The sequence below is a fragment of the Psammomys obesus genome, unplaced genomic scaffold, assembly GCF_907164565.1.
Source record: "Psammomys obesus unplaced genomic scaffold, mPsaObe1.curated_primary_1811, whole genome shotgun sequence".
Lineage (NCBI taxonomy): Eukaryota > Metazoa > Chordata > Mammalia > Rodentia > Muridae > Psammomys > Psammomys obesus.
Genome location: NW_026595981.1, coordinates 12,455,331 through 12,475,192, shown reverse-complemented (window position 1 = coordinate 12,475,192; position 19,862 = coordinate 12,455,331). Strand labels below are relative to the sequence as shown.

Sequence of the window (19,862 nt, the reverse complement as noted above, 5' to 3'; positions counted from 1 at the left end):
AAGGGATGGTGCAGTGTGAGTAGAGTAAAGGCTCTTCCCGACCATAGGGAATTTGTAGAGGCCGCCAGATCCTCAGAGCCTTTTTGCGGGGACCCCCCCACAGGATCTCATGCAGAAAAGCACCATTTTTCTTGGAGTGTAGACAAAGTGTAGACTTTTGTGTTTATCTGAACTGGAGCGTTGGGATATAAATAGTCGCAATCCCTCCTGTTCTGTCCTTACAGGCCTTTTAATTGAAACTAAACTACAGCAAGACTGATTCTTGGCTTTGTCCCAAGCTGCATTTTAATGGAGTCACCGACTGGGTTTTAGATAACTTCCTAGCACTGGGAAAAAGCTTTCCAGTTTGGAAAATATTTTCATTGTGCTATCTCCTGTCAGTCTTGTATCAGCTCTGAAGGAGGATCATTTTATTTATGGGAAAAGCCAGGCACCCTGCTGGGAAGCTGGCTCAGGATCCACCACATAAAAGCTGGGCATAATTGTATGCTGAAAGTATAATGACTGCACTGGGGGCCGGAGATCTGCGGATCCCAGGGGCTCCAGGCAGGGTCATTGAGAGACTGTGTGTGTGTGTGTGTGTGTGTGTGTGTGTGTGTGTTTTGAAACAGTCTTTATTATGTAGCTCTGGCTGTCCTGGAACTTGCTATGTAGGTCAGGCTGGCCTCAAACTCACACCTGAATACATGTGTACACACACATACAAGATACAGTATTTGCTTATGGTCACAAAGTCAGTCACTGATATAACAGACTGATCAGCAGTACAATACAGATAAATAACTGAATTGTGATGAAGGTCCAGGTATGCTGCACTCGCTGATCTTACTGGGGATTTAAAACTACCCTACCTTGACTAGCTTTTGATACCACCAGTAACATACAAAGCCAGACATCCCTATGATCCCAGTAATGGGGGCGGGGGGATGACAGGATCAGCTAGCTATGCAGTAAATTGGGGGTCATGCTGGGCCTCCAAAGTCCAACAAAAGGAAATGAAAAAGATGAAAATGTTATCCTGAGTGAAAAATCATAATGAAATAAAACCACAAGCCAGATCATATTTATGGATAAATATATTAGCAAATAAATACATTTGTCAACATAGTGCCTGATTCAAGCATCTTTCTGTCTGGTTCAGATATAAATACCCATGTGGGTGCTTGGGTGCCAATCTCCCCATTGACTTTGAGGAGAGAGGGTTCTTAAGTACAATCCCATGCCCATTTTGCCCCCACATTCACATTCCAGGCAAGGATATAGCCTGAGGGGCTAACAATGGCCAGGATGTCCTGGGATGAAGAGCTACAGGAGGCCTCTCAGTTCTTGCCCACTTGGTACAAGCTGCCCACTTGGTACAAGCAGCCCAGGCCAGCACCCAAATCCACATGTACACCTTCTGTTGGGTTATTGGTTTGTATGGCTTATATTGGGAAGGTTGGCCTCTGGGCCCTGCAGACCCATGAGGTCATGTTATCATTCTCCATCTTTGCTCTGAGAATCAGAGAATTTTGTCCTTGTTCAGCTAGAATTCTGCCTTTATTTCATCTTCCCTCTTCCCAGATGAAGTTTAGTAGACACTCCTTTTTGCCTGCCTTGTATGTAGAGACAGGAGATCTTTAAGGAACAGTTATTCCTTCTATCCCTGTTCTCTACCTCAGAGGAACTGATGTTGCTGGAGTGACAAGGAGTTTGATAATCAAAAGTTTCATCCCAGGTCTGTCAGAGCCCCCACCTCTGGACTGAATTCTATGCCCTGGGCTCCCTGAAGCCTGCAACTCTTAAGATCAGTGTTGGGGACAGGCAGGAAGAACCACCCCTCCCTGAGCACCGAGGAGGCGACAATGGCTGGAGGAGGTACAGAGACCTCTCTAGGGACTGGGCTCACCTAAAACTCCTTTTGTGAAGAAGGAAAAAAATGATAAAGCTCAAGTTGGCCCCGTGAAGCCTTGAAAGGAGCTGAGAAGTGGCCACGTACTCATCTGAACCGACTGGCTCGTGTGAACATGAAGCCCGTGGCAAAGGAGACCCCAAAGGGAACCCAGTGGGCCTGGGGAAAGAGCAGCACCTTTGGGACGCCTAGATATTCACTCATAGCTTCCCATCAAAAAACAGCCTTTAGAGATCCACTCCACAAATGCACACTAGCTGGTTGTCTGGCTGGACACAGGCTTTCTGCGCTGCAGGTGTGTTCTGCAGACAGGACTGTGATCCCGGGGCAGGACAAAGCACCTCCTGCCACCCACCAGTGGTCCCCGGAAGTATGTATGACAGATGCTCGCTAAGGTCCTTGCTCCTCCCAGGAGCAGGACCTGAGTCATCTGGAACACACTCTTGGTTGGCTGAACCTCTCACGTCACACAGCCTGTTCACACAGCTCTTCCAGCTCCTCCTGCGAGCCTGCATTGAGAAGAGAGGGGAGAAAAAGAGGTCACTGACGGTCCAGCTGGTCTCCTGTGCTTCTCCCACCTGTGGAGACTGGCTGGGAAGGGACCACGGAGAGGGAGAAGCAGGAAGTATGTCTGGAAAGGTGATTAGGTTGAAAGCTGAGAGGGGCCCCCTGGGGAACAGGAGAGAAAAACAAACCTAGAGAAATACTTAACAGCAACTGCTGTGTGACCAGTACTTGCTATTCATTCATTCACCTGATAAATATTTATTAAGCATTCATGGTGAACTTGGCTTGCTACCATTTGCTGAACAGACTATCCAAAATAAGAAGCTAAGAGAGAAAGCATGCGTGCACACGGATATTATGACAGCAGGACAGAACTAGGGTCATAAGAGAGGCAGCTGGGGCGGGAAGCACACCCCGGCACAGCTGTGAGGAAAAGACTCTGATGGTGAAGGTGTGGGAGCTGGTTTTACAGGAACGTTAAGAATTGGGTTTGAAGAGCCGGGGAAGTCAGTGGGACATTCCGGGCAGCAACAACTATAATTGGTGCTCACCCAACTTGACTGAGGCAGAGGGCAGAGGGACAGAAGGGAGGTAGTGAAGCTGGATGGTGCTGGAGCCCTGAAAGCCACATTAGGTGGGATTTCTCCTGCTGTGACCCTGACAGTAGCATGGAGGGGCAGAGGGGGCTGTGCTGCACAACAGTATGGGACACCACACTAGGTGTGCAGGCCTTTCGCTTTCAAGGCCCTGTCAGGGGCAGGCTCCTGCTTTTACCTTCAGGCTGTACTCCATATGTGGAGGAGCCGTCAGTAGTGGACTTGAGACAGAGCTGGCAGAGGCACAGCACAGGAAACAGTGGATGTAAGGATCAGGAAAAGGGAGGCACCGAGTTTAGAGCAAAAGGTGGTCTGACTCTGGCAGCACTCGGATATGACAGCCCAAAGGGAACCATCAAACACCTGCTCTGTGCTCACACCACACGACTGTGGACACTGTCATCCTCCACATTTTTTGCAAGTCTGTCTCCCCTTTGGACCTGGGTCTCCTGGATGACAAGCTCCATGTCCTCAGAAGCCTGCTTAGGACCTAGCACATAGAAAGCTACATGTAATCAGGAGAAGGGAATGAATGAATGAAAGAAAGAAAAAAAGAAGGAGAAAGAAAGAAAAGAAAGTTCAAAGAAAGAACTTCTCAAGTCCTGCCTCTAAGATTCCAGGCTTTATATTTCAGAGCTTCTGGGGTCCTCTTTTGAGGTAGAAGGGTTGTTTTTATCAGTGGCTAGAGGTGCACAATTCAGCCAGTGTCTCTCAAAGGTGGGAGGGAGTGGGAGGTAGAGAGCCTCCTGGAAAGGAAGGATGGTTGTGCAAAGTGTTGGTTTAGAGCTGAGGATTTACAGAGTTCCCATGAAAGTGTGGCTGGCTTTATTAACCAGAGTGCTTGGAAGAGAAGCCGTAGTGGTTCTTTTTTTCTGTTTTGTTCTTGGCTTTGGTTTTTGGGCTTTTCAAGGCAAGGTTCCTTTGCATAGGTCTAGCTGTCCTGGAACTCACTGTAGACCAGGCTAGCGTCGAACTAGAGATCACCTGCCTCTGCCTCCTGAGTGCTGGGATTAAAGGCGTGTACCAACACTGCCAAACACCTTAATGGTACTTTTACCAAAATCTAAGGGCTCCTAAGGAAGCTGGGATCCACCTATGATTTCTGTGCTTCAGCTGAGTTGTAGCCTCCTCTGTTCACCAGCTCCTTGGCAGTTTTCATCTGGCCTGCAACATCCAGATGTACCCCCCTCTCCCCAGAATACCTCTTTCCCTCAACACTCACCAGGCTGGGCTGGCAGCACCTGGCAGTGCGGGTAAGGGCATGGCCTGCTCTCTGGTGTGTCAGAGCTCCACTTGGAATGTCCCTCTCCTGATGAGCATGGTCCCAGAGGCTGGCGGGGAGTCAGATACAACCATACTGGCTGTGGACTTGAGTAACAGGGGCCTGGGACTTCGTGTAGCAGCCTCCTATCCAGACCTGGAGAGCCGAAGATCAGTGGGTGAACCTCTGGGGGCCAAGGGTAGGCCAGGCTGGGGCTAGAGTGGGGAAAAGCCTGGCAAGCCGGGTGCACAGTCAAGTCCTGGGGCCCGGAGGTTGGCAAGGGTTCTGAGGGACCACTCCGCCGTTTTCTCTGTGTGTGTCGGACAGTGAGGCTGGATTTCTGCAAGTTCAAAAGACTGCTGGGGCTGGGGTTGGCAGCTTCTGCTAGGCCAGGGGCTGGCTCTGTAAGAGCCCTGGGCCGCTGCGGGTTGGGGAGCACTGAAGAAGCTGTTGGGTTGGATGTGGTGAACTGCTGGTCAGGGAAAGATGGCTCTGGATGAGTCTGAGAAGCAGGAGGCCTGGACTGTGGGACCCCAGTTTCTGGGCCAGGCTTTCTGCCATGCCACTGGAAGCGTTTTTTGTAGTGGTGGTGGCGGTGACGGTGATAGTGGATGTGGCTGGAAACCGTGGTCTCCCCTGTGGGCACCACTGAGTCCAGGGAACGAGGGCGAGAGGTCATACTAGGTTGCATCCCTTTCCCTTGGAGATCCCCTTCAGGGCTGCAGTATACCAAGGGGTCAAAGTCACTGCTCAGGGAGCTCTGGAAGGTAGAGCTGCTGCCGTGGATGCCCTGCAGGCTGATGTCCGTGCAGTTGACCACTGAGTCACTGGAAGAGCCATGGCAGGGCCCTGAGCTGGAGTCACTGGCTGGCCCATCTGCCAGGTAGCCACTACGTTCCGTACAGTAGCTTTCCCCAGACCCGCTGCTGTCATGAGGCCTGGCCCGTCGTAGGGCCACTGGACAAGCTGTGGGGTACTGAGAGGTACACCGGAGGCGGTTCAGCCCCCAGCCCTGTGCATAGGGGTGCTGAGGTACTGCCAGGTGCTGCTGTTCTTCTGGTGCCCGGAGATGTGAAGCCCTGGGGAGGCACTGATGCCGAGAGCCTGTACTTGGCTCCTGGGAGGGCAGGAAGGGTCTATGTCTTGGGGTCCGGACCACTGAATTCCTGGAAGGGCCCAACAGGTAGGAAGAAGGGAGATGATAATGGGCATGACCAGGATGCTGATGAATGAGGTGGAGTCTCCTGCCTGGTTCCTGGTAAGATGGACAGGCTCGCAGAGCCTGGGAAAATGAGTCTCCCTCTGCAAAAACAAAGAAGAACATGGACATCTTCTTTCAAAAACATAGACTTTATAGCGAGAATGAGCTCAGAAAGGTTTAGCTACCCTATTTGATCCTGCATAGTCTCTGAGCTCAGTTTGGGGGAGCCAAGGACATCTAAAGTACCCGTGCCTGGACTTCCTCCGCCTTTCCGTCAGGCTGTCGATCCTTGCTCCATCTACCAGCCTTATAAAGGGCCCTTTCACCCAGGGCCACCATTAGCTCACATTAGTTGTCAGTTTAGACAGACTAGCACAAGGTTCTTCTTCCTCAAGATGTTGATTTCCCTTCCATCTTTTAGAAAATTGCTATATTGATTCTATTAGGCTAAGGTCCTTTATTGCCAGAACAATAGAATAATGAATTTGTAAACAACCCAGATTTAGGAAATGAAGATGAGGGACAGCCCTCCTCAACAGACAAGGTGCTCTTGAGCAGTTCACAGCTGAAGCCGTCATGAGGCAGGTGCTTCTCCTCAGCCCCACACCGAAAAGCAGATATGTTCTACATCTGTGCGCATATTCAGGGGAGCCCACGGTCCACCTCCTACCGAGGATGTTGAACATGCAGAGGGGGCAGGTCCGATGCTGGTGCAGCCAGGGGTCCACACAGCTGCGATGGAACTCATGGAGGCAGGAAATGACGCGGAGCTCCTGAAGCAAACAAGAGTGCCCCGACCAACGGTTACAAGGACCTCCCTAACAGCCTTCTTGCAGTCACCTACTCGTAAAAGAACAGGAGGGTAATGGCAGTGTGGGCTTTGGTGGCTGATGGATTTGGGTTAAGCTGCATGACTCTGGGCAAGTCTCTCTGTTTTTGGTTTTTTTTTTTTTTTGAGACAGTTTCACGTAGTTCTTGAACGCTTGATCCTCCTTTTCCTACCGTCCCAATGCTGGTTTAGAGTCATGTACCACCACAGTTTCTCAAGTTTCTCAACAGTTTCTGCTGTCAGTAAGGATAAGGACCCAGTCTACTCTCCAACTTCCTCTGCCATGGGGCAAAAGTGAGATAATGCTTTTAAAGCACCACTGTGGCCTGACCCAAGATTCTTTCTCTGCTCATTCTTAGAAGCCAGAAAAAATGACCAAAAATGATTAGAGTGATCCCTACTGCAGAGGACACATAGGACCCTGATGTACTCTGGAGGTAGTCCTACCTAAAGCTGTCATCTTGGCCCCAGCTACCATCTCCATCCCCAGTCTGCTCCACCTCACCTGTCCCTCTGAGAACTCCTCCAGGCAGATGGCACACATGGGGGCTGAGCTGCAGCTACTCCCTGAGTCTGGCCACTCGGCTTGAGCCCGCCTACAGCTGGCTTGGTACCTCCTGGTGGCCAGCTGGCTGATGGCCCAGGCTGTCCGCTGCTGAAGAGGGTCCTGATAGGAGAAATGGAGTTCACGCTGAGGCAAGGGCTCTGCTTTCCTCTCTCCTGGGCCCGAGCTTGGACTCAGTTCCATCACCCCATTAGATCTCCCAGCCAAATGACTGCCCTGCAGGGTGTACGCCTTCAAAGCTGGGGCACAGCTGTGACCTTCCATCCCACCGCCTTGCTATATTCTAATATGCTTCTCTGACATTGGTGACTCACGAGAGAAACTTTAAAATAAACATTACTGTAGTCTATGTGAATGCGTGCTTTGTCTGCATGTATGTCTGTGTACCAGGTGCATGCCTTGTGCTCACAGTGGCCAGTGGCCGGACAGGGTGTTGGATCTCCTTTACCTGGACTTACAGACAGGAAATCCTGTGCTCACCCACTGCAGGTGTGTGCTACACCATCGTTTTCTTGATGCAGACTTACCCTGTCTTCACTAAATGCCTGCTCCTCTTTTCTATTTCTTTTCTGTAGCAAGCACATGCTACCATCAAAAAAAATTGTGTAGTTTACTTCTTTTATTATCTGCTTCCTCCCACTAGAATGAAAGTCTCTCTCTCTCTCTCTCTCTCTCTCTCTCTCTGAGACAGGGTTTCTCTGTGTAGCCCTGGCTGTCCTGGAACTCACCTTATAGACTAGGCTGGCCTGGAACTCAGAGATCCTCTTGCCTCTGCCTTCTGAGTCCTGGGATTAAAGCTGTGTGCCACCATGTCCAGCATACTCATTCACTGGAGAGGGGGTCAGTGGAGAGGTGGCACACAGCTTTAATCCCAGAACACTGGGAGGCAAAGGCAGGTGCATCACTCACTGTGAGTTCGAGGCCAGCATGGTCTACAAAGTGAGTCTGGGACAGCCAAGTCTACACAGAGAAACCTTGTCTTGAATAAAAAAAAAAAAGAGTGGCGGCATATTTGTTATTTTTACTCATGGTGCTGTTTCCAGCCCCGAAATTGATACATATCACTCATTAATATGATGAATGAATGGATGGGGAGATGGATGAATAAGTGATATGAGGAGAAGCTGCTAAAACCAACGGAGAGCCTAGAGCCTAGAGTGTTTGTTTAGATGGAGACTGTTTTGTAGCCATAAGGACACCTGTCTGCCTCGCTTTCCCCTTTCCGCCTCCACATCTACACCATGCCTGTGTCTGTCAGGCAGCCCACACTGCTCACCGGTCTGCTGCGGTGGGGACGACACCTGATGCGCAGCACTGAAGCCAGGATGATCACGAAGATGGTACCCACCACAGTCAGGAGGATCCACACGTCAGAATCTGGCTGGGGATGTGGGGGGGAGGGGATCAGAGAAGAGCAGGGTCATACTCTCTAGAAAGAGGCAGGCCAAGTTGGGAAGGAATACTGGAATAAAGAGAAGGAGCTGAAGGGCCCTGGGGCCTCCCACCTGAGGGATGAAGGGGTGGGCCTGGAAGGACTAGGTACCCTCTCAGCTTTGAGGCTGCAGGAGAGGAATCTCCAGACGCAGCTGTGAGAACTCTTATCTGGAAGGCCATGTGTGTGCAGGCAGAGAAGGAAACCATCCCTTTTTAAGGTGGGAGCTACTTGCTGCTGGAGAGCGGTGGGGAGTGGGAGCCGGGTGGGCTGGCAGGCAGGCTTCTCTGCTCTGTGCTGTGAAACCACAGCTGAAAACAGCTTTAGGACCCAACTGGCCCAATCTGTTCATACTGTAGATGAGGCTCAGAGAGTGGGAGACACGCCCAAAGACACATGGCCAGGGCCTGAGGGTGGACTAGAGGGTTCCTAGGGGTGTGGAGGAGAACTCAGAGCTGACCGCAGATGCAAGGCTTGGGCCTGGTGCGCTTACCCAGGCTGGGGGCTCCTTCAGCTCAATCTTCACGTGGGCTTTCCGATTCTTGTACACGAACTCCATCAGTTTCTCGGCGTCCGTACCCCAGATCAGCACCACTGGCCAAGTCAGCCCCAGGGGCTGCTGCAGCTGCAGAGAGCAAAGCCCCGAAAGGTCTGCTGTGACATCTGCTTCCCCCAAAACCCCACCTTCCTCCATCCAGACCCTCCCTGGGACACCCGCCTGTCCCTAGGCACCTGCTCGGCAGCTGATCGATCCTCCGTGATGTCAAAGAGCACTGCGCTGGCTCCTCGTTCGCCGGCCATTCGGGCCTACAGAAACACAGCAGAGGCGTATCTGGAGCCAGCCGAGGTCACAGCCCTGCTGTGGCTGGCTCTCAACCCTGCACATGCACACACATCTCTCTCTCTCCCTAGGATGCTGCACCCTGTACACTCACATGTATGTGTGCAAGGAGTCAGGGAGCCTGGGATCCCTTACTGACCCAGCCCACTGCCTTCAAAGAACAGCATTCAGTCTTGCATTTTGAAATGGAACACTCACCCAGGGTTTACTGGGTGCCAGATGGTGGCTTTGGCTCTAGGGTAAGATAAAACACAGCCCCTGCTCAGGGATCAAGCAGTGTGAGAACAAAAGGCAGGGAGTGACCAGCAGTTGGAGAAAGATCAAGATGGAAACAGCAGAGGAGGACCCAGACCTGCCGAACCAGGCCCAGGCTCTGGAATGCCACCTCTCAGGAGTGAGGCTCAGGCAAAGTGCTGGGAGCCTGGGACACTGTTCTGACCCAAAGCTGCCATGGCAGATTCCCCCACCTCGGAGCCTCACACGGGGTGTGTGTGTGTGTGTGTGTGTGTGTGTGTGTGTGTGTGTGTGTGTGCTCTCTCCCTGCCCCTGCCACAGTCTAGCTGGCCAACTCTTTGGTCCTAATTCAGGCCAAATGATTGGTCCCCCTCCCTTAGGATGGCCTGCTTGAGGAGGAACTGAAAGGGCTGCTCCCACAAGGACACAAGTGTGCACAGGTGCACATGTTTGGCCACCGAAGGCTCCGAGAGCATATCTAAGGCAGTACAGTCTAGCCAGCCAGGCGGCGGCGGCAGCTGCAGCAGATAACAGAGCCAAAGACAGAACAAGGGAATCTGGGGGCCTGTGTCGGGGTGAGAGGAGGAAGATAAGAGCCCAGCAGCAACGACCAACTGACAAGAACAGGCCCTGTGAAGGAGCTGCTCCAGCATGGTATCAGACCTCCCAGATTGCAGCCTTAAGGCCTGCCACCTCCCCCCCCAGGGACTGTGCTGAGTCTCTGGGGTCTTCCTGCAGGCAGTGAAGGGGTTAACTCTTCTGCAAGTCACAGTGGCAGGAAGAGGAGCCAGGGCTGGGACTTACTCACTCTCCTAGTGCTTTGATCTAGCTGTCTTCCCAGGGAGAGCCTGTTGGGGCAGGTCCCCTGCCAGGCAGGCTGGGAGCAGTTTTCTCCTCTGCTCTCTGTTCCCCTCTGCCCAAGCAGTGACAGGGGCTAATGGGCCCCTCAGAACCAGTAGCCTGCAGGCAGGGGACAGGGGGAGGGTAGTGAGACATTTAAGCAGGGCCCCTATTTTGGTTAGGATAACTTTTCTTTCTTCTCTCTTGCTCCAGGGAGCTAGGCTGGCCCCTCTACGGGGCCTGCCTAGGCTAATCGCACCTACCCCACGCCCTGAGGAAATTCACAGACTCTACAGTGGACTAGGGAAGAAATAGAGAAATTGCGGCTTCCACTGCCCTCTCAACCACTTCCTCCCAGAAAGGCCAACCACGCCAACTCCTCCAAACAAACCTCTAGGACCCTCCGAACAAGGGCTTTCCGAGCAGGGCTGGGAGAACCCCATAGGGGAATCCTACTGGTACTCTCATGGGTAAGGAGGAGTACCCCAGTAGACACAGAACTTGATTCCCAGGGCTCCAAGGTTCCCATAGCAAGATTCTAGGACCCATGAGGCCTAGCATGGGGACTCCCTTCTTTGTGGAGATTTTCTTACTTCTTCACCCTGTTCTCTTTGAAGAATTGGGGTAGGAACAGTAGAAAGCAATTACTGGTGAGGTTCAAACACCCCAGCCCATTACAGCCCATAATTACAGAGTTGTAAAAGTGATCAAAGAGCCTAGAGAGTTTGCCAACAGGAGAGAATAAACAGGACTTTCTGGCAGTGGGTTCTTGTGTCCAGAGTTTTAGGGACAGAAATCAAGATTTGGGGATGAATGACGGTCTAACCTGGGCTCTCTGTACCACCTACCCACTTGCACCAGGAGTAGGAGCTACCGACTCTATCTTTGAGGAGTGGAATCTGGAAGACAGAGAGGGTGGGTAGGCTCCTATAACCTGAAACCCAGGCCTAGGAAAACAGCACAGAGACTTCTCTGGATGCTTCAGGCTGGGCCAGGCCTTGGACCAGCAGGCAAGCAAGGTTCCACCAGGAACCAATACAGGGTGTGCAGAGAGGGAGCTGAAATCTTGTCTCTTGATCCACTAGTCAGCTGTTAAATTTCCTCTACAGACCACAGTGGCTGTTTCTGTACATTACCTGCTTATCCATAATGCAGCAGCACCTACTATGCCTGAGGTATGAAGCCATTCGGAAGGTTAAGACTCTGCAGCACATAAAACTATAATGCTCATAATATTTTAGAGAAGTGGGTCTCAACCTTCCTAATGCTGTGACCCTTTAATACCATTCCTCATGTTGTGGTGACCTCAATCATAAAATTATTTTGTTGCTATTTCATAACTGTAGTTTTGCTACTGTTAGGATTTGTAATGTAAATATCTGATATTCAGGATGGTCTTAGAAGACCCTTGTGAAAGGGTTATTTGACACTCCCCAAAGAGATTGCAATCCACAGGTTGAGAACTACTGTTCTAGAGCATGAATGAAAGCAACAATAGTTGATACTTTTCACTTCAGAATGCCCTTCAGTCTATTATCTGGTCCCCAATCTGACACAAATGCTTCATACACAAAACAGACAAATGCAAAGCAGCTCCCCCTAACGGGGCAAAGAGAAAGGGCATTCTTCCACCGCCCCGGGGCACCTCCCAGAAACACAGACTTAGCAGAACATTGTGTTGAAAGTCCATTTGGCCAAAGACTCCAATCTGCTTGGAGAAATGCTAGGAGGGGGGATTTCTGCTCCTGCAGGGCTAGGTCAGGTTGCAAAGATTCGGTGACAGTAAGCTGTGCTTGTGAGCAAAGGTAGAAGGAAGGAGAGGCGTGTGCTTCTTGTTGAGCTCTGTCCTGTACAGAGTGCCTAAGTCTGAATCCCAGCTTGCTCCCCCTATTAGATGTGAGACTTTGGGGCAACTCCCCCATGCTCCGGTTTCCTATAAACCGGGACAGTAACAGACCCTGCCTCGTGGAGCTACTGTGATGACCACATTAATTAGTCCGTGTAAAGTATGTTAGCTTGTGCCTGACGTGACATTAGCTACATCAATTATTACATATGGTTTGCATACAGGAGTTCATTCACTCCTTAATATTCCCTGAGATGGTAAGGAAACCAAGACCCAGAGGGCCTGGTCTGTGGACACCAGGGGATACAGTGAAAACTACTGTGCCATCTAGAGCTTCAGCATCAGAGTGCCTACTTTCTGTTTTGTTTTGTCTGAAGGTGAGCTCTCACTATGTAGCCCAGGCCTAAAGCACACAATCCTACTGACCGCGATCAGTATGCTGTGGTTACAGGTATGCCACCATGTACGGCTTGACAGCACCTTGTCTTAACCGCTGGGTGCTGAGCATCTTGGTCAAGCACCAAGCTGCTTGTCTCCATATCTAATTAGTTCCGTTAGGCCAAGGCCACTGTACTTGTCCAGGCATGATGGGGGATCACAGCTGCTAACAAAGCTGACACCAATCCAGGTGACCAGGTAGGAGCAGTTATAAGAGTGGAAAAGTCAAACAGAATTGTGGTGAAGGTTTCAGAGAAGAACAAGTGAGATACATAGGAAACAAACAAGCAGCTTGTATGGACTGTAATGCTCCATGGTGGAATGCACTTTTAGCATGTCGAGACTCTGGGTTCAAGCCCCAGTACCAGAAAAAAAAAAAAAAAGAAAAGAAAAGAAAAGAAACAAAGCAAACAACACCTGGTATCAAGTGACGATGTCTGTGATGACAGAATGACCTGACCACTGTCGTCATTTACTGAATGATCACTATTACGCTTGGCTTTAGATTATGAGTATACATCTGTGCTGCCCCATTCAATCCTTATAACTAGGGCAGGAGAGGTGGCTCAGTGGTTGAGAACACTGGCAACTATTTTCGAAGACCCAGATTTGATTCCTAGCACCCACACATGGTGGCTCACCTTCAGTTCCAGAGGATCTGATGCCCTCTTCTGGCCTCCGAGGGCACCAGGCATTCATGCTTATGGTACACAGACATGCATGCAGACAAAACACCAATACACATAAAATTTAAAAATTAATTCATTAAAAATAGCCTCATGGTTATTCATGTATAAGTCCTGTTATTACTTCCCTTTCACAGGTGAGGAAATGTAAGTCCAGAGGCACAGAGAGGTGAGCCAGAGTATCCGGTCACACCGAAGGGTGGAAGATGAGCCGTAGCTCAACTGTTCTAGAGCTCCAATCCTGTCAGGGATGACAGCTTGCTCTTTCCTCTCCTCTCCCCCTTCCTTCCTTCCTTCCTTCCTTCCTTCCTTCCTTCCTTCCTTCCTTCCTTCCTTCCCTTCTCTCTCTATCTCTCTCTCTCCATTTCTTTTGTTTGTTTGCTTGTTTATTTATTTATTTATTTATTTATTTTTGGAGAGGGTCTCATATATCCTAGGCTAGGCTTGAACTTGATATGTAGTCAAGAGTGACCTTGAACTTCTAATCTTCCTGCTGCTTCTGCCTCCTGAGTGCTGGGATTATAAGCATGTACCACCATACCTGACTTACCACTAATATTAAAGAAAAACCAGAATTTTGGGTGGGTGATATTCAGTTTTTTCTTTATCAAAGACCGTATCTTTCCCTTATACTTCCCAGGAGCCATAGTGTGTGTGTGTGTGTGTGTGTGTGTGTGTGTGTGTGTGTGTTCCATGAAACCAGACCAGCCATATGCACTATTCATCTTATATTATTTGTATTAACACAATGAACTTAATTCTATAAAGCCAAAGCAAAAGTAAGTGTTTGAGTTTAGCCTTTGGGACTTCAGAGATCAGAAGTGGCTGGAGCACCCTCATTACTAATTGCAGACCTCTTTTCAGTAGGGAACCCTAGGCAAACACCAGTTGGCCAGGCCGGGCGATGGGACCTGAGCGGCATGCCTGGGGAAGGAGCAGTTCCCTTAGTGAGACGCCATGGGTGATGCTTCAGCCTCCCAAGTTAACTGGACGCAGCTGGGGTTTAGGAAAGGGCACCGCTGGGTGTGTCTGTGACGATGTTTCCAGAGAGCTTAATTAAAGGGGAGCACCTGCCAAGTGTGGGCATCACCATCCCGCAGAAAGGGGCCGTAGATGGACCGGAAGGGAGAAAAGGAGAGCACCCCACAGCATTGCTTTGTGGGGACAGGGATAAGTGGGCACAGGGCTTCCTGGGACCCTGTAATATGAGCTGCTGTACCCACCATGTTCCCCTACCGGGATGTGCCGCCTCAGCATGGGTGTGGGAACACTGAAGCCGTCTACTACGGCCTGAAGCTTCTGAAAACACGAGCCAGAAATAAATCCTTCCTCTCTTAAATAGTTCTTAGGTACTTGACCACTTCGGCAGAAAGCCCAATGCGCTAGGTCAGGGTTGCATGCAGGGAAGACAAAAGCTATGGCTACTAGGCAGTAGGCGAGGCACTCCTTTGACAGCCCTAACATGCTTCTTCTTGTTGTTTTATTTTTACTTTTCTTTGGATGTGGTCTTATGTAGCCCATGGTCTTGAAGTCGCTATGTAGCTGCAGCTGGATTTATGGGTGTGCACCAACACGCCTCATTTATACAGGGTGAGGATGGAGCCCAGATGTTCATGCACACTAGGCTAACAGTCTACCAACCGAGGTATCTGTCCCCAGCCCTTGTTTTGTTTTTGAGACGAGACCTCAGCCTGCAGCCTTCAACAGCCTGAAATTTGCAAAAAACAAACAAACAAACAAACAAAACAGGCTAGTTTTGACTTTGTAGTGACCCTCCTGCCTGTGCCTTCTGAGTACTGAGATCACAGGCCTGTGACACACGCCTGGAGAGGCTTTGTTTTGTGTTTGCTTGGGTTCAAGCACTGCTGACACTTGAGATACATTACTATTCATCCTTACAGTACCCACAAGGAAGAAGAACAAACCAGAAGCTTAACAAGTACCCCAAAGGGTATATCCTCCTATGGGTCTACGCACATTCTTCTATGAGAATGCAGTCCTTGGGGCTCAAGAGATGGTTCAGCGGTTAAAAGCACTGGCTGCTCTTGCAGAGCTCCTGGGATTGGACAAAGACACCACAAAGCAACCCATAACTACCTGTAACTTCGGCTCCAGGGAACAGGGTGCCCTCTTCTGGCCTCCAAGGACACCAGGCAAGTTAGTGTATGCACTTTTGTAAGATAAAAATAAATCTTTTGTTGTTGTTTGAGACAAGGTCTCTTTCTATAGCCCTGACTGTGCTAGAACTCACAGAGACCTGTCTGTCTCTGTCACCCTAATGCTGGAACTAAAGAGAAGGGCCACGATGCTAAAAATAAATATTGATTTTTTTTTTAGTAATGTGTTCCTGCAGAGGTGGAGAAGAAAGCCTCCTGCACAGAAGCATACTTAGTGTTGGCCAGGTGTGCGCGGCCCACTCCGCGCAGTCAGACGCTGTGGTAAAGCTGCAGGAGGCGGGGTGTGGTGTGTGCACCAGCACGAGAGAGATGGTTTTTAAAGCCAGAGTAGCCTACACCATAAGACTGTCTTAAACATCAAAGGAAGTCAGGCACCCTGGGGGACAATTAAAGGTCATGCTTTCTGTAAAGTTTCCAGAATGAGCATATGCCACCACTTCTAAGAAGGTAAAGAGAAGCAGGGAAACTGTGTCAGAGCCTCTCTGAATTCTCCTCTGTCCACTCCCGCTCTCTGCTCACACTCCCACGCTGTCTAACGCAGAGCAAGCGCGGAGTCTGTGCTTCCTGAATGAAGCCCGGGCTGAAGGAGTGTTTCTCCAGATTTTGTAAAGCAGGAGAAATTAAATATCCATAAGTAGGGCTGCCCCTGGGTATAGAGGTCAGAACACAGAAACCATAACTGTCATTATTAGTGAAAGATGACAAGGTGGCAGGGAGCAGGCCAGCAACCCAGAGAGCCCAGGATAGCTGTGCCACTGCAGCCCGGTGCCGTGTTAGCCCAGTGCCACTGCGGTCCAGTGGTGCCAATGAGGCCCTGAAACTAAGGAGTGAGTGCTGCTGGGTGCCTGAACTCTCATCTAGGGCTTTTGTTTGTTTGCTTGTTTGTTTAATTTGATTTGTTTTTTTGAGACAGCATTTCTCTACTGGTCTCAAACTTGTGATGGGTCTGCCTCAGCCTCCTGACTTCTGATATTGTAACAATGTGCCCAAACCGAAATGTTATTTTACATTTGTCTTTTATTTATTTGTTTGTTTGCTTGCTTGTTTGTTTAGTACTGTTGAGACACGGTTTCTCTGGCTCTGGCTATCTTGGAACTCAGAAGTCTCGCCACCCCTGCCTCCCAAGTGCTGAGATTAAAAGTGTGTTCTTCCACCATTTGGCTTATTTTCAGGTTGTTTGTTTGTTTGTTTGTTTGTTTGTTTGTTTTTTGAGGGGGTTTTTCAAGACAGGGTTTTTCTGTGTAGCCTTGACTGTCCTGGAACTCAATTTTTAGACCAGGCTGGTCTCAAACTCAGAGATCTGCCTGTCTCTGCCTTCAGAGTGCTAGGATTAATGGCATGTATCACAATGCTTATTTTCAGTTTTTAAACATGGCAATTGGCTTACATTTTAGTGGGAGGTAGCTCTGTTTTGTTCTTGAGCTTTCGTTTTACTTTGATTTTGAGACAGGGTCTCATATGTCCCAGGCTGGCCTCACACTCACTGTGTGCCTAAAGTGACTGGATCCCTAACCACCTTGCCTTTACCCTGGAGGACTGGGATGGAGCACAAAGCACCAAGCCTGACTTTATACAACGTTAGAGAGCAAGCCCAGGGCCTTGTGCAGTCCAAGACAAGGCACTCTGCCAGCTGAGCCATATCCCTGGCCCTAATCTACACACGACCATTGTGCAAGCCAAAGCTATCTCCAAGGCCTGAAGTTAGCAAACCTCACAGGAAATGGGTAAGGTTGCAAGAACAGTAGCTTCCACTGAGTGTTTTATTTTTCTGTTTTTGAGTTGGGGTTTTGTTATATAGCCCTGGCTCACCTCTTCCTTACTATCCAGCCAAAGCTGGCCCCAAATGCACAGTAACCCTAGCTCAGCCTCCTTGGTGGCACAGATGAGTGCCACTGTCTCCTGTTCCTGTGAAAGTGGCTCAGCAGTTTCTGAGGACATGTGATGTGAGAATCTACCTTGCTGGCCAGTGACAGGCAGGGGCGAGGAGCCCGTCGAGGACTCTCCAGCTTGACGATGCTGATGAATCCAGGCTCCAGGTTGTCGTCATCACTGGCGTTGCACAGATACAAGGGGTGGGACTGCGGGGAGACAAAGATCTGGGTTAGAGGAGCTCGAGGAAGCAGGTCTGAGCTAGGAGCAAGAACCAAGCGCTTCTACATCATTCTAGGTTCCAGGTTGGCCTCTTTTTAAAATTTTTGAAAATAACTTCATCATTGTGTGTGTGCGCGCGCGCGCACGTGCGCACGCAGGTGACGGGCGGACACAAGTGTGCGTGCTATGCTGTGCACAGGGTGGTCAGACGACAAATCTCACAAGTTGTTCTTCTCCTCCCAGCGTGGGATCTGGGGGCTCGAACTCAGATTCTCAGGGTTGCACTTCAAAGCTTTACTTGCCGAGCCATCTCGCTGGCCCTCAGTAGGGAGGTCTCTTGCTACTATGAAAGGGTAGATTTTAGCTGGGCCTGGTGGCTGATGACCTGTAACTCCAACCTCGGAGGGTAGAGAGACTGAAGGTTTGCCAGAGGTATGAGGCCAGCCTGGGTTATACAACAAAAGCACGCGTGCGTATGTGTGTGTGAAGGCCAGGGGTTGATGTTTGAACATCTCAACCTATTGCTTGAGAGACTGGTTCTCTCACTGAGCCTGGAGTGTTGCCAATTAGGCCAAAATGCTCCAGGGACCTGCTTGTGTCTGCCTCCCCAGCACTGGGTTACAGGTGCGCACCACCATTCCAGGCTGGCCCTGAACTCAGAGAGTCACCTGCCTCCAAAGTGCTGGGTGGGATTAAAGGCATGCGCCATCAACACCCGGCAATATTTATTACTTCTATTTACTATGTATGAGCGCTTGCCTCAGGGTACACAGTTTGTGTACCCCATACCTGAAGGAGCCAGAAGAGGGCATCAGATCCCTAAACTGGAGTTTTAGACAGCTGTGAGCCGCCATGTGGGTGTTGGAAACCAAACCCAGTCCTCTGCGAGAGTGGCCAGGGTTCTGAGAGGAGCATCTCTTCCCCCCGGGGATCAGCTTTTTGACATGGTGCTGGGGGCTGAGCTCCAGTCCCCACTTTGTGTGACAGGTACTTTACTGACTAAGCCACTGACCTTCGTTCAGTCCTTAATTCTTCCAGCCCCGAAGGCTCCCACTGCACCACGTGAACACACTGCGCTGTGGTGTTATGATGCTAGCGTGTTCAACAGAGTATGAGGATACAGGAAGCAGAGACCAATAATTCTGTATGAGGAAGAGAGCGCTGATCGCAAGGGTGACTTGAGAGCTTTACTGCCGACTGATTAAGTATGTGTTCACCCAGAAGACCAGCAAGAGTCTGGAGAGAGTGGAGAGGCGGAGAGGTCGCTTGCTGCAGAGGAGCCGACAGGTGGACAAGGGACGGGTCGGCAGATGAGGCTGGAAAGATCACAGGAGTCAGACCTGCAGTGGGGACCACTGGCCACGAGGATCCCCTGGTGATTCAGAGAAACTTGGCATGGACAGTCCCATGCTGTGTCTGCTCCAACACAGCAGAAACTCTTGGGAGGTAGAAATTAACCACAGGAGTCCCCTGCTTTGAATAGCTTGTCCTTGTCCTTCCTTCACAGGTGCTCACACTGTAGCTCAGGCTGGCTATGTAAACTCACTATGTAGCCAGTCCTTGAAGACCCCAAGACACCCTCCACTGAGCAGGGGGCAGATCGGGAAAGGAAAATATGCAAATATTTGCCCACCACTCTGTCCCCAGTCTTAATGCAGAATTATCATCCAGAGCAGTGCTGTTGGAAGATGCCTCTGGCAAGGAGGAAGGGGAGAACCTGGAGTCAGAGTCAATTGCTGGTTCTGAACCAGCAACCAGAGGTATGAGCAGGAGAAGCAACCACCCATTGAAAGGGCCACCTGCCTTCCAAGGCTTCCCACTGTGAGGCAGAAACTGCCTGCACATATAAAGAAGAGCCTGAGGCTCATAGAAGCCAAGGCTACACAAGGCCACATAAGACTAGAACTTAGCTCATCTGACTTCTGCTGTCATGGAGCTCCCTATGAATGCAGAGTCAGGCTCTGTCAGTGGAGACAATAGTGATCATGAAGAGGATAACAGTTTGCATTCATAAAGAATGACTGTCTAAGCACCTGCTTATCACTGTGAGGTAGAAGCTACTGCTGTCCCTCCATTGAAGATGAAGAACTGAGGCACCAAAAGGTTAAGTGACAGGCCCAAGAGTACACAGCACTTGGTCCCAGCACTTAGGAGTCACAGGCAAGCAGATCTTTGTGAGTTTGAGACCAGCCTAGTCTATAAAACAAGTTCTAGAACAGCCAGGGCTCTGTTACACAGAGAAACCCTGTCTCAAAAACAAAGCAACAACAGAAGAGTACACAGCTGGTAACCGATACCATCAGGATCACAGGAAACCAAACAGGAAAAAATGCAAGAGATGGGCATGGTGTCACATGCCCGTACTCACAGCACTCAGACGGCTGAGAGAGAAGGAAAGCCACGGGGCCCAGCGGCTTGGGCTACAAG

The 19,862-nt window shown here is 50.2% G+C and overlaps 1 protein-coding gene across 2 annotated transcripts in view; it reads right to left on the bottom strand.

Moving 5' to 3' along the window:
* Positions 1–1,058: 1,058 nt before the first annotated feature.
* Rnf43 (ring finger protein 43) overlaps positions 1,059–19,862 on the bottom strand; it is a 66,420-nt gene continuing 47,616 nt past the window's right edge. The window contains exons 3-10 of one of the 2 annotated variants that reach the window (XM_055619952.1): positions 17,300–17,422; positions 9,015–9,089; positions 8,776–8,907; positions 8,127–8,231; positions 6,791–6,952; positions 6,127–6,229; positions 4,217–5,557; positions 1,059–2,400 (exon numbers count right to left, since the gene is read on the bottom strand). In XM_055619952.1, coding sequence (XP_055475927.1) covers positions 2,357–2,400; positions 4,217–5,557; positions 6,127–6,229; positions 6,791–6,952; positions 8,127–8,231; positions 8,776–8,907; positions 9,015–9,089; positions 17,300–17,422 — 2,085 coding nt within the window. In that variant the 3' untranslated portion in view covers positions 1,059–2,356. Of the gene's footprint in view, positions 2,401–4,216; positions 5,558–6,126; positions 6,230–6,790; positions 6,953–8,126; positions 8,232–8,775; positions 8,908–9,014; positions 9,090–10,588; positions 16,069–17,299; positions 17,423–19,862 lie in introns of those variants that run through there. The other variant, XM_055619953.1, reaches the window with a different exon arrangement.